This window comes from Mastigoproctus giganteus, chromosome 10 (assembly GCF_048544385.1).
Source record: "Mastigoproctus giganteus isolate SK-2022 chromosome 10, ASM4854438v1, whole genome shotgun sequence".
Taxonomy (NCBI): Eukaryota; Metazoa; Arthropoda; class Arachnida; order Uropygi; family Thelyphonidae; genus Mastigoproctus; species Mastigoproctus giganteus.
The window spans coordinates 87,876,321-87,889,111 of record NC_143584.1 but is presented as its reverse complement, the minus strand read 5'-3'; the positions used below and the strand labels follow the sequence as shown (position 1 = coordinate 87,889,111).

The following is a 12,791-nucleotide window of genomic DNA, read 5'->3' as shown; positions in this document are numbered from 1 at the left end:
AATAACATTTATGTCGTAAATTGTACAGGGTCTGAGAGCGGTTAACAAAGGATGATATGGCAAATTATGATGAACGTGGCGGTGAAAATTTGGTTTCTACGAGAAACCAAATTTTCACTTCGCAAGTTTAGCAGAAGTCCAGCAGTTTCAAAACAGATACCGGTTGTTAGGATTTTGGAGTTTTGGGACAAATCGATTGGCAGGGGTGGGAATAGTAGTGGTTCCTCCGATTTTAGGGACTATGCAACTGGCAGGTAGGGATACTGAAGGTCAGGTTGTGGCAGTGGATTGGAGTTATGGGGGGCATACAATTAGACAAATCAGTATCTAGTCCAAATTCCACTTTAGAAAGGAAAAATGTTTCAGGAACTATGCAACTATTTCAGAAGGGTGCAGTGGATTATAATGGCGGGAGACTGGAACTGCGTTCCTGACCCCATCATGGACAAAATTCTGGGGATAAGCCACATCGTGGTACAGGGGGGTTAGTGAATTAATTAAGGTTTGTACTAAATGGAACTTGGTAGACGTGTGGAGGGGAAAAAATCCGGGGAGTCGAGCGGCCACCAGAATAGCTAATAATGTAGAAACTAGAATAGATCGCACTTATGCAATGAGACAGTTGAAGGATAAGATAACAATGATACGGCATGTGAAATTTGCGGGAGGTTGACAAGGTTCAGATCACATGGCTGTAATGTGGAAGGGAGATTTATTTACGAACATTGGTCTGGGAAAAGGCTATTGGAAGCTCACCCAAGCAGTTCTGGAGAGAGAGAGGACTGGGACTTTACAACAGTTATTAAAAACATAGTAGAGCAAGGTGGTAGTAGTAGTAATAGTGGCATGTGATGCAAGAAAGCAAGTGTATGAGCTTATGCAGCATCAGCCAAAAAAAAAAAAAATTCACACAACCATTCCCTCTAAAAAATTATTTAACCTATGATAGGTTAAATATATTTAACCTATCAACTTCCACAATGACAGATAGAAGTTTGTTCCAGCAATTAACCACCCACTAGCTAAAGGCAAATTTCCGCACATCTATTCTACATCTGTCTTTCTTCAATTTGAATTTATGCCCCTTTAGGTTCGTAATCTAAACAAGTGGAAGAATCTCATCAGAATTCAGCATGCTCAGCCCATTCAAGGCCTTATACACCTCAATCAGATCACCTCGCAGGTGCCTAGTCTCCAGCCACTGCAATTTGCAGAACTTAAGCCTCTCTTGGTAAGAGGATCCCTTCATTCCCCTCACCAATCTTGTTGCCCTTCTCTGTACATGCTCAAGCAAATCTACATCCTTCCTAAAATTTGATTGGTCAGGCAAGACCTGACCAATCAAATTGGTCAGGTCTTGCCTGACCAATTTGATTGGATACTATGATGTAGTCACAAAAGAACTGGATGCAGGGAATAACTTTGATATTATATATTTGGATCTTAGAAAGGCTTTTGATACTGTTGCACATGGAAGACTGCTGCACAAATTGGAGCAGTGTGGCATTGGAGGCAAATTGCTGCTATGGATAAGGGGATGGTTGAGTGGCAGAAGACAGAGAGTGGTAATCAATGGACACTGCTCAACGTGGACTAATGTTATTAGTGGAGTTCCTCAGGGTTCAGTGTTGGGTCCATTGTTGTTTTCGGTGTTTATGAATGATATTGATGATGGGATATCAAGTTTAATGTCCAAGTTTGCAGATGATACAAAGGTTGGCAGGGTTGTTAAGGACACTACTGACGCTATGCTGCTGCAACAGGATCTGGAAAGGTTGAACAGATGGGCTGAGAGGTGGCAAATGAAGTTTAACATTGACAAATGTAAAGTACTACATATGGGAAACAGTAACCCCAGAGCAACGTATCAACTCTGCGGTACTACACTGACAGTTGTGGAGAATGAAAAGGACCTGGGGGTAATTGTGCAGGCAGATATGAAGTTCTCTGAGCAGTGCAGACGAGCTGCAAGAGTAGCTCATGGTGTCTTGTCAATGATATACAGGAATTTTTCTAGCAGGGATAAGGATGTGATTATTCCCTTGTATAAGACAATGGTTAGGCCACATCTTGAGTACTGTATACAGGTCTGGAGGCCTCATTTCAGGAAGGATGTAGAGCTGCTGGAACGGGTACAGAGAAGGGCAACAAGATTAGTGAATGGAACAAAGGGTTGCTCTTACGAAGAAAGGCTTAAGTTTTGCAAATTACAGAGTCTGGAGGCTAGACACCGGCGAGGTGATCTGATAGAGGTGTATAAGGCTTTGAATGGTTTAAGCATGCTCAATGCCAATGGGATTCTTCCTCTTGCTCAGAATAATCACCTGAGAGGGCATAAATTCAAATTGAGGAAGGACGGATGTCGGATAGATGTGCGGAAATTTGCCTTTAGCCAGCGGGCAGTTGGTTTGTGGAATAGACTTCCATCGCTTGTTGTTGAAGTTGATAGCCTAAACAAATTTAAGGCCCAGCTGGACAGGTATTTCGAACGAATGGAGGGGTGAAATGGGAGTAGTGGTTTTTTTTTTTTTTTTTGGCTGATGCTGAATAAGCTTGCTTTCTTGCATCATATGCCTCTACTAATGGTAATGCTAATGCTAATGCTAAAATGAGGCCTCCAGACCTGTACGCAGTACTCAAGGCGTGGCCTGACCATTGCCTTATATAGAGGGACAATCACTTCCTTTTCCCTGCTAGCAAAATTCCTGTATATCATTGACAAAACCCCATGACCTGCTCTGGCAGCATATATGCATTGCTCAGAAAACTTCATATCTGACTGCAGAATTACTCCCAGGTCTTTTTCATTTTCTACCACCTTAAGTGTAGTACCACACAGTTGGTACGTTCCTCCAGGGTTACTTCTACCCATATGCAGTACTACATAATTATTATACAAAAATTAAGGAAAGAAACGAACAATGTACAAATAGAGTGAAAGATCTCTTGCAAGAAAAAAGAATTTACTAATGGTACGGGGACAAAAGGGCAACGGCAGATGTACAAGCAGTTATTGACGGTATAATATTGGAAGAAGAGAAAGAAAAGGCACGAAAAATACAGCTCAAATTTAGGAAGGCTGATAGTCCTTCAGCTGTGTTTTACCAAAGAAGACTAAGGCTAAATAATCTAGGCAAAACAGTTCAGGAAATTAAAGACAATGACAACACATATTCAAAGTTCAAGAAATCAAAGACTATGACAATACAACGCTCACTGTTATGAATCGTTTTATCAATTACTATGAAAAAGAACTTGCTTTGCAGAAAAAAGAAAGATATGACTCCATGTGGATGATTGGACAATTCACGCCCCAGCAAAAAGCATTACAGGACAGGGAAATGATTATGGTGGATCTAACTGTGGCTGTAAAATCATGTAAATTATGACGTGTGCCAGGACCGGATGGTTTGGGGGTTGAATTTTATAAGAAATTTTGGAACGTGTTAGCGCCTATTCTTCTAGCCATCTGTAGCAAATTTTTTCAGGAAGGGGTTGTACCTCAAGGATTTTTAAATGTCTATACTACTTTCATTCCGAAGCATGGATGGGATTTAACAAAAATTGGTAACTAGAGACCTATAAAATTGGCTAATTGTGACTACAAAATATTTGCAAAGATTTTGACAACTAAGTTAAAAAGCAATGTAACCCAGGTAGTTAGAAGTACACAGTGCTACGGTATACTGGGAAGGCAGATAGAATATAACCTCTGGCTATTAAAGGATATATTAGAATATCGGAAACAAAAGAGTTACAATTTAGCATTAGTAGCAATTGACCTAGAAAAGGCTTTTGATAGAATTGACCACGACTACCTTTTCTCTATAATTAAGGATACAAACATAGGATCTCAGTTGTTTACAGTCCTGAGAAATCTATATACACTTAGTAGCACAAGACTTTTGTATAAATTGAGAAATTTCGAAAAACATTAAAATTGATAGGGGAGTAAAGCAAGGATGTCCGCTTAAGCCTTTGTTATTTATGCTAGCACTGGAACCAGTACTGGGAAGAATAGACAGAACTGAGGTCATTCAGGGGATACCGTTGCCGAAGCTGGCAGGGCAGTGTAAATGTATAGTGTATGCAGATGATGTGTTACCACCACTCTCAGTACAGTTATGCAGTGGAAGATTTTATATCACTCTTTTGATCTTTTGGTAAAAAGTCTGGGTTAAACATAAACGAAAATAAAACTAGGATCAAATTGTTAGGGGAATGGGTACACTGGCCTTTAGCACAGCGAGAAGTGGAATCGGATAAATCGATTCAAATATTAGGGGTTCCGTTTAGAGAGAGTCCCATGCTACCTATAGGAGGGCCCACCACTAAAATACAGGAAAGTTTAAAAGAATGGGAAGTTGGACAATTTTGTTTTGAGAACAAATCCATCATTGTCAGAACTGTAATTCTTCCTATACTCTTATACACAGTGTTTATAACAGGAATCATAGCTAGGACAATGTGACGATTTTACGTTCCAATGTTTCAGTTTTTATGGGGAGGAAAGTGGCAAGAGATAACCCATAAATTTTTATTTTTACGTTGTTAAGAGAGGGGAATAAGTATTCCAAAAATTTATTTGAGGTTTAGCTAGAGGTGTATTGCTAAAAAAAATAGTACCGGAACGCTCGTCGATTAACTACAAATAGTTACCTACACTCTTTTCATTTGCATAAATAAATAAGTCCAAGATTAGAATATTTGTTCAGTATTTATTTATAACTATTAAATAAAAATTTCATAAGTAAAAACAAAGACAAAAAATTTTAAAAAATCAGAAAAGAAAAAAACAAAGTCCAAAATAATATAAAAAATACTGTTCAGAAGAATCATAGAAATTCCCATACAAGATCGATTACGTATTCTTGTATGACTGCCCTTTTTGTTTGTTGGTCAACAGCAGAACGATGAGACCGCAACCAAGTTCGGACATAAAAATTTGGATTTCATAATTCAAATGGTGGACCGTGTAGTTTAGTAAACAACAAACATTTAGAAAAAAGTACCGGAACGTCATTCCGACATGTAGCTGCAAGAGGCTGCTGGACCATTTATTAGCGGTACTGATAAAATATTTAATGGGATTTAATACAGCCTTAATGAAAGGCGGCAATTATCTATGGCCAAAAGCAGAGACAATTTCTATATATTACAAAAAAATTCGGGATATGTGCATGCAGTTAAGGGAGAAAGATATAGATCCCTTTAAGGGTGGTTTAAAACAACTCTACTGGACACTGTTTAATTTAGAAAATCCAGAAAAGCCAAATTTAAGAAACCATAACACGCAGTTGTTTTTTAAAAATCTAAAAATTGGCAGAAACTACCCATCACATATTGACTTTTCATGGAAGGTTCGTTACGGAAATATACCAGTGAACGATATCATGCGTAGATTTAGTCAGACAGGTAACAGATTATGTGAATTTTGTACTGAACTTGAAACAGTGTACCATTTATTTTATTACTGTCAATTTGTGCAGGAAGTTTGGAAGAGAATTTGTAGATTTTTGAGAATAAGACAGTTCACGCTGGTGGAGATAATTTACTTGCAATTCGATCATCCCTTGGGCAAGAAAAAAATGTTCATGATATTTTTAATTACAGAGGCAAAATATCATGTGTTGGAAGCTTCGAAAATGGAAAAGATTTGGGACCTTTAGGGGAAGTCTCTGGGACTGGAAACAAACTATGTCTGCTTCCATGCAAAAGGTTTTACAGTTGGAAAAGTGGCATTTAGGATCTGATAAGTTTCTGAAAAGGTGGTAAGAGCCACCTCTTCTCGTACAGTTTGGTTGGAGATGAGGTTCATCTAAAATACTCGTTTTAGTTATTTAAAAAAAAAGAGGCGTCTGGTTTTTTTTTCTCGTTTATTACAAAATTCAGTTTTCTTGATAAAAATCTTGATCTCATAGGCTCTCATATTCTCATCAAAACAGTTCTGTTCAAAGTCTGAATTGAGATTTTCCATGATATAGGTTTGAATATTATAATTCATTTGTTTGGTTTGATAGATCTGGTCCAATGTTTTTTTTTTTTTTTTGTTTTTTTTCACATTAAATTCACAACTAGCTTCGGAACAATCTTCTTCTGGGTGGTGGTATCCACTGAAAATAAATAACGGTAGTTTTCTCTACTAGAGAAGCGTTATTTATTCAAAGTAGTGCAATACTAGCTATCTCGTGTGAAGGCAGCCACAATATGAGATACAATTAAAACGATGCCTTTACGCTACATATGTAGTTCAAATTTATGGGTAATCTATGGTGTATTTACACCAATATTAAATAACTTTGGTGATAGTCCACATCCTTGTTTGACTCCTTTATTTGTGTTAATTGGGTCTGATAGTTGACCATTAGAATATTTTATGCAAACTTTTGACTTTGTGTAGGCTTTGTATTGCTTTCTGGAGTTGGGTTCGGATATTTTCTTTGTGTTAAATCTGCATAAGTGTTTCCCGACTTAACATCGTCGTATGCTTTTTCATAATTAATAAATAGCAGAAAATTGGTAGGTTAAATTCTCTTCTTTTCTCCAAAATTTTTTGTAATGAAAAAATGGCAACGGTTGTACTTCTTCCTTTTCTGAACCCACATTGTTCTTCTAAAAATTGTTCACTATATTTATTAAGTTGTTTATTCTTTAGTATAGAGTCTAGCTTTGATGCAGTTGATAGCAGTGTTATCCCTATGTAGTTGTTAGGGCTATATCTGGAGCTTTTTTCTGTAAATTGATTACTGTTCCTGTTTGGGTATCTGTTGCTTATGCCATATGATGTTAAATAATTTTAATAGTGTATTTTTTAGTAAGGTGCCATCATATTTAAATAGTTCTACATTTAAATTGCCTATGCCTGGGCTTTTTTTGTTTTTTGTAATATTAAATCTTAATAGTAATAACACCAAAATACATAATATGTAAATACATAAGCTATAACAAATGCAGGAAGGACTTGAAGCATGAAAGTAAAATTTTCTTTCATTTGTATTAGAACCGTCTCACAGCATGAGACAAGCATGAGGAATGCTTAAAAATATGAAAACACGTGGTAGGTAACTGAGTGGTGGCAAATTTCCTTAGTCCACTTTCTTATTTACAGTGCCAAAAATGATTTTCAGGATGGTTTGAAAAATATCACTTGGTGACAGTATCCCATAAGTAAAAAGACAAGGCAAGTGTTATGCAGGTTTGGTGTTAAATCGGGTTTCATCGCAATGAAATATCATACATTTAGTAATTCACAGCCATGTCGTTGGTTAGCTTGCAGGAGTGGTACTCCATGCCGAGGGATTCCCCTATTAATATTTATGGACAAGATCACTTCACAAGTATTCATTGACACTGTGAGGATAGTGCTATATCTAGGTTTGACTGTATATACTTCTGGGATGACCCTCCATAAGTTTAAGCAAACAAGAATGCTTTTGCTCTGAAAATAGTTCAGTTGACTCACTATATAAGAAGAGATAATCAGCTAGAGGCATTAAACTGAAACTACTATTTATTTAAATAGATACATAGAAATAAATGCAAAGCTACCACTTTCAGTCAGTAAGCATGAATGAAAAAAAATCCCATTATTCAGAAGCAAGCCAGGATAGTGGAAAAAGATCAAGCCATACAAATTGTAGGATACTGAACAGTTAACAAACATTTATACTTGGGGTTAAGATAATTTCGAATGTATTAAATATTTTATGGACACCCTGTACATATTATAATGTAATTTGTGTAATTCGCTTATTTTTTTTCAGCTGGAACGAGCAAAGGACAGTTTTTCAGTGGTAGCAGACTATTTTGGTCGTGGGGTTTTCAACAAAGTGACATTAATACTAGACCCCCAACCACGAACATTCCAGTTTTAAATACTTTTGTATCTAGTTACAAGTGAATATTTGTACCCATTTTTCTTTAAAAATATTTATGCACAAATAATTTCTGTTATGATAATCAAGCAAATTAATTTTCTTTCTTTCTTTCTGTTCAATACCATGATTGATTTTTTAATGGGATTTATTTTTCCATGTATGTAGACAAAATGTACCTGTTGTTTATTAATGTATTTCATAAATTAAATGTTTCATACCATAAAATAATCCTAGTAGGCAGAATAATCAAGTAAAATGACGATACTAGTAGATGCAACACTCGTGTGTGTGTGTGTGCGCACACACACACGAGTGTTGCAGCCCTTAAATGTGTGTGTGTGCGCACACACAAACACACACATACATTTAAGGGCTGCTACTGTTTAGAATTCAAAATACGTTAGGAAATGTCATTATACAATAATAGTGATAAATCATTTTAGATTGATATTTGGCATCAAATAATGGCTCCTGTAGAAAGAATGCAAAATTTTGTGAAATATGAATCAACTGTAGCAGGGTTCATTTGATTTTGTTGGCATAAAAATGAAATAGTTTAGTTAAAGTGTGCCTATGTATATAGGGCCCTGCAAATCTCAATTCTCTAGCAAACTTGATTTTGCAATATTTAATATATAGAATAAAATAAAGTGTCATTCAGAATTAAGTGGATTTTTTATTTGAAGCAGAGCTTTTCACTACAAGATTTTATGACATTTAAAAAAGTTTATCTGCTTGAGATTTTAAAAAAGATATAAGTTGATAAGTACTTGTAATAATTTAGTAATATTTTTGTACTTCATTAAAAGTGATAAATGTGACCTTAAAAGAATATCTGTGCTTTTTACATTCACACACAAATTTTTTTTTTTTTTTTTTGCCTTTGAAACATATCTTTTGTGCAATGCATGTCATATGCAAGTCAGTTCATACAAAGTTTCTAAGTCTCTCCACTCTTTTCTCATAGACATTCTGTTTCTGCTGCATGCCTTTCCTATAGATACTTCCATGGGCACTATTCTTCTGAATTGGCTTCTATAATTCCAACTCGAACACTTGCGACATCCAGTCAGCATCCTTTTACCTTAAAAACTTCAAACTCACAGATTCTTTTCTTCTTCTTCTTCTTCTTACTTCACTTCTGTTTTCTGGAGCGACCTGCTTTCATACATATCTCCTAAAAATTGCAATCTGCAGAAATTCAAATCTAATGTTAAAAAGGATTTTCTTTCATCTTCTTAACCTTCAACCCACACACAGTACTAAGTACTATAGATTCTAATATTTTTCATGCTTGGAGTTTTCATTAAAAAAAAAAAAAATTTGGTGAAGGTAAAGAAAGCCTGCACGAGAAGTGCGCAAAAGTTCAATGAAATTTACTGGTAAAAGTACTTTGCTGTAACGGCATTTGTATTGTTGCTCGCTCGGTAAACAGACGGTTGGTGTTATTGGTCAGGAGTAGAAATTGAATCCCGTGGGAGATTGAAACCCTCCCGAAGTGGAGGGGGTAACCTGACCTTTTTTCTTTAGAATCACTGGTGGACTAGTGGATAAATTGTTTGTTAAGGGAAGAAAAAGGCAAAGGAAGCCCACACGAGAAGCACAGAAAAAGTTAGCCGAGCAATTAGAATCTTATTTTTTGAATGCAGATTCTTGAATGAAAGGAGCTCAAGGGAGCTCCAAAAATGCCTAGTTCCATACGATGAAATTCACAAAGATTTGTCAGGCAAAAGCAAACAAACCCAGATTACTGATTTTTTAAAGAGAGCAGAAGATACACGAAATCTAGAATGGTGTATTTTTGTCAGTTTTGTTAACGAAATAGTGTATTTTTGTTAGCTTTTGGAACGTAACCCCCTTTTTCTACTTTTTCTTAGTCCCGTATAACACGGTTTCGTACACGTGTTTTTTTTTTTTTTTTGGTAGTTGTTGGCGCATAGGCTTCTGTGGCCATAATGCATCTCGCAAGGTTTTCGCAATACTTTGATCAAAACCCGAGGCGGGAATCGAACCCGCTACCTTTGGGTTGCCAGGTAGACACTTTACCCACCCGACTAGCCCGTTCGGCAATAAACGTCTTATACGAGGGTTACCTGTACCTATAATCACCTGTGCTTTATAATTGTAAAATTATGTAGGTTTTTTTTTTTTTTTTTTCCAAATGAGTTATCTGTTATAGTTATTATTGTGAATATTTTCCTCCTTTTTTAATCGTTGTATCCCATATTTATGTTCCGTACTGTACAATATGACATTTTTCTCGCACATTGTAAGAGGGTAAAATGTGTGATGTTAAATAGTTACTTAAACTAAATCGTATGTATAGCTTAGCTTAATTTTCAGCACTCACCTCATAGTAATCCGCTTAGCTGGTGGAGAGATTTACCACATACATAGTGGTTATAGGATTCTAATGACTTACAGGGATTATGGGTTTAGAACTAAGTTGTGGGCCACAAAAATTTTTAAGAAAGGAAAGTGCACTTTCCATTCTATGGTTGCCTAATTAAGTTAAGTTAAATGGAGAAAATTAAAGAAAAAATAGAAGCTAATAGTCGCGCACGAGCGACTTTCGAGATTCCTCGTCTTCAGTTAGCTATAGTGGTGGGGGGGGGGGGAAAGAGAGCGCGCTTGTGTTATATACGGGTTGGGTTCTCGAAATGCATTTCAGTGCACGTGGAAACTTAATGCGTGCTAAATTCCAAATGGGGGAGAAATTGGCGGGAATCTTTTTGTTTAACACGTTGAGTGGTGTATGGCGCTTAAACCATTCGATGACGAGGGCTTCGTTTTCAAGGATTTTGTAGCTAGAATTTAATTTAATTACTGTGATGGCTGAATCGATGAGTGGGTTGTGATTTTGAGATTGGACGTGTTGTGTTAGTTCTGTACTTGCTGAATTTGTTTTGAAGCTATTAAAGTGGTAGTATGCACGCCTGTTGGAAATTTTTGTTGTGCCGAATTTTGCTGTTGTACTGCCAATGTAACATGCTTGGCAGTCTGATTGGCATCTGATCAAATATATAATGTTGTTGTAATCTTGTGTCTCGTACTCGTGTGTTGTCTTGTATGAATTGAATTTGGAACTTAATTTGTTATAAGATGTGAATATTAATTCGATATCTGTATTTTTAAAAATCTGTTGGAGTCTTCTAGCGTATTGTTGATGATATGGGAGCGCGATAAGGGGTTTATGTATCTTATTCTTGTTCACGTGGTTAATAATTTTGTTTGGGCACCAAAGTTCATAATAACACTAATAACCCAAACAAAATTATTAACCACGTGAACAAGAATAAGATAAAACCAAAGTTCATAATAACACTAATAACCCAAACAAAATTATTAACCACGTGAACAAGAATAAGATAAAACCAAAGTTCATAATAACACTAATAACCCAAACAAAATTATTAACCACGTGAACAAGAATAAGATACATAAACCCCTTATCGCGCTCCCATATCATCAACAATACGCTAGAAGACTCCAACAGATTTTTAAAAATACAGATATCAAATTAATATTCACATCTTATAACAAATTAAGTTCCAAATTCAATTCATACAAGACAACACACGAGTACGAGACACAAGATTACAACAACATTATATATTTGATCAGATGCCAATCAGACTGTCAAGCATGTTACATTGGCAGTACAACAGCAAAATTCGGCACAACAAAAATTTCCAACACGCGTGCATACTACCACTTTAATAGCTTCAAAACAAATTCAGCAAGTACAGAACTAACACAACAAGTCCAATCTCAAAATCACAACCCACTCATCGATTCAGCCATCACAGTAATTAAATTCTAGCTACAAAATCCTTGAAAACGAAGCCCTCGTCATCGAATGGTTTAAGCGCCATACACCACTCAACGTGTTAAACAAAAAGATTCCCGCCAATTTCTCCCCCATTTGGAATTTAGCACGCATTAAGTTTCCACGTGCACTGAAATGCATTTCGAGAACCCAACCCGTATATAACACAAGCGCGCTCTCTTTCCCCCCCCCACCACTATAGCTAACTGAAGACGAGGAATCTCGAAAGTCGCTCGTGCGCGACTATTAGCTTCTATTTTTTCTTTAATTTTCTCCATTTAACTTAACTTAATTAGGCAACCATAGAATGGAAAGTGCACTTTCCTTTCTTAAAAATTTTTGTGGCCCACAACTTAGTTCTAAACCCATAATCCCTGTAAGTCATTAGAATCCTATAACCACTATGTATGTGGTAAATCTCTCCACCAGCTAAGCGGATTACTATGAGGTGAGTGCTGAAAATTAAGCTAAGCTATACATACGATTTAGTTATTACAATACAGCACATAAGGACTCCTTAAAAATCAAGAGAATAGTTACTTAAATTAATGTTGTCTGTTTCCTGTTTTTGCCTGTGAATGCAGCGGGATGCATTCATTGCGTGTATAGTTAGCTATAATATATTTTTTAAAAATAATAGTACGCTTCATTCACAGGGATGTATTGTAAATATGTTATTATATTTGGAACATCAAGAATATCTTAATCACTTCTAAAAAGTGATTAAGTAGACTTAATCACTTTTTAATTAAGTAATACAGTAGACTCCCGATTAACTGGCCCCTATGGGACTAGACCTCAGGCCGGTTAATCTGAAAACACATGCAAAATACCATTTATAGGTTGTAAATTAAATAAAAAATATATATACAGTATGTTGTATATAAATGTTTATTAAACATTTACTTCGATAAAAAAAATTGGCACTCTTCATTTGTGTTTTTGATTTAAATTCGTTTTTTGAAGCAAAATCATGCCACTTTTTCATAAGAATCATATCAGTGGCAGATGAATTATCTTGCTGTTCGGTATATCTTATCACACTTACTTTCCTTCCGAATGACTTATGCTTTTGTCATCGTTAT

The 12,791-nt window shown here is 36.0% G+C and overlaps 1 protein-coding gene across 2 annotated transcripts in view; it reads left to right on the top strand.

The window, feature by feature from the left end:
- LOC150079140 (vacuolar protein sorting-associated protein 11 homolog) overlaps positions 1 to 8,378 on the top strand; it is a 697,977-nt gene extending 689,599 nt beyond the window's left edge. For both annotated transcript variants that reach the window (XM_090382204.1, XM_090382205.1), the window contains one exon: positions 7,764 to 8,378. In XM_090382204.1, the coding sequence (XP_090238330.1) occupies positions 7,764 to 7,874 (111 nt within the window). In that variant the 3' untranslated portion in view covers positions 7,875 to 8,378. The remainder of the gene's footprint in view (positions 1 to 7,763) is intronic.
- Positions 8,379 to 12,791: the final 4,413 nt, after the last annotated feature.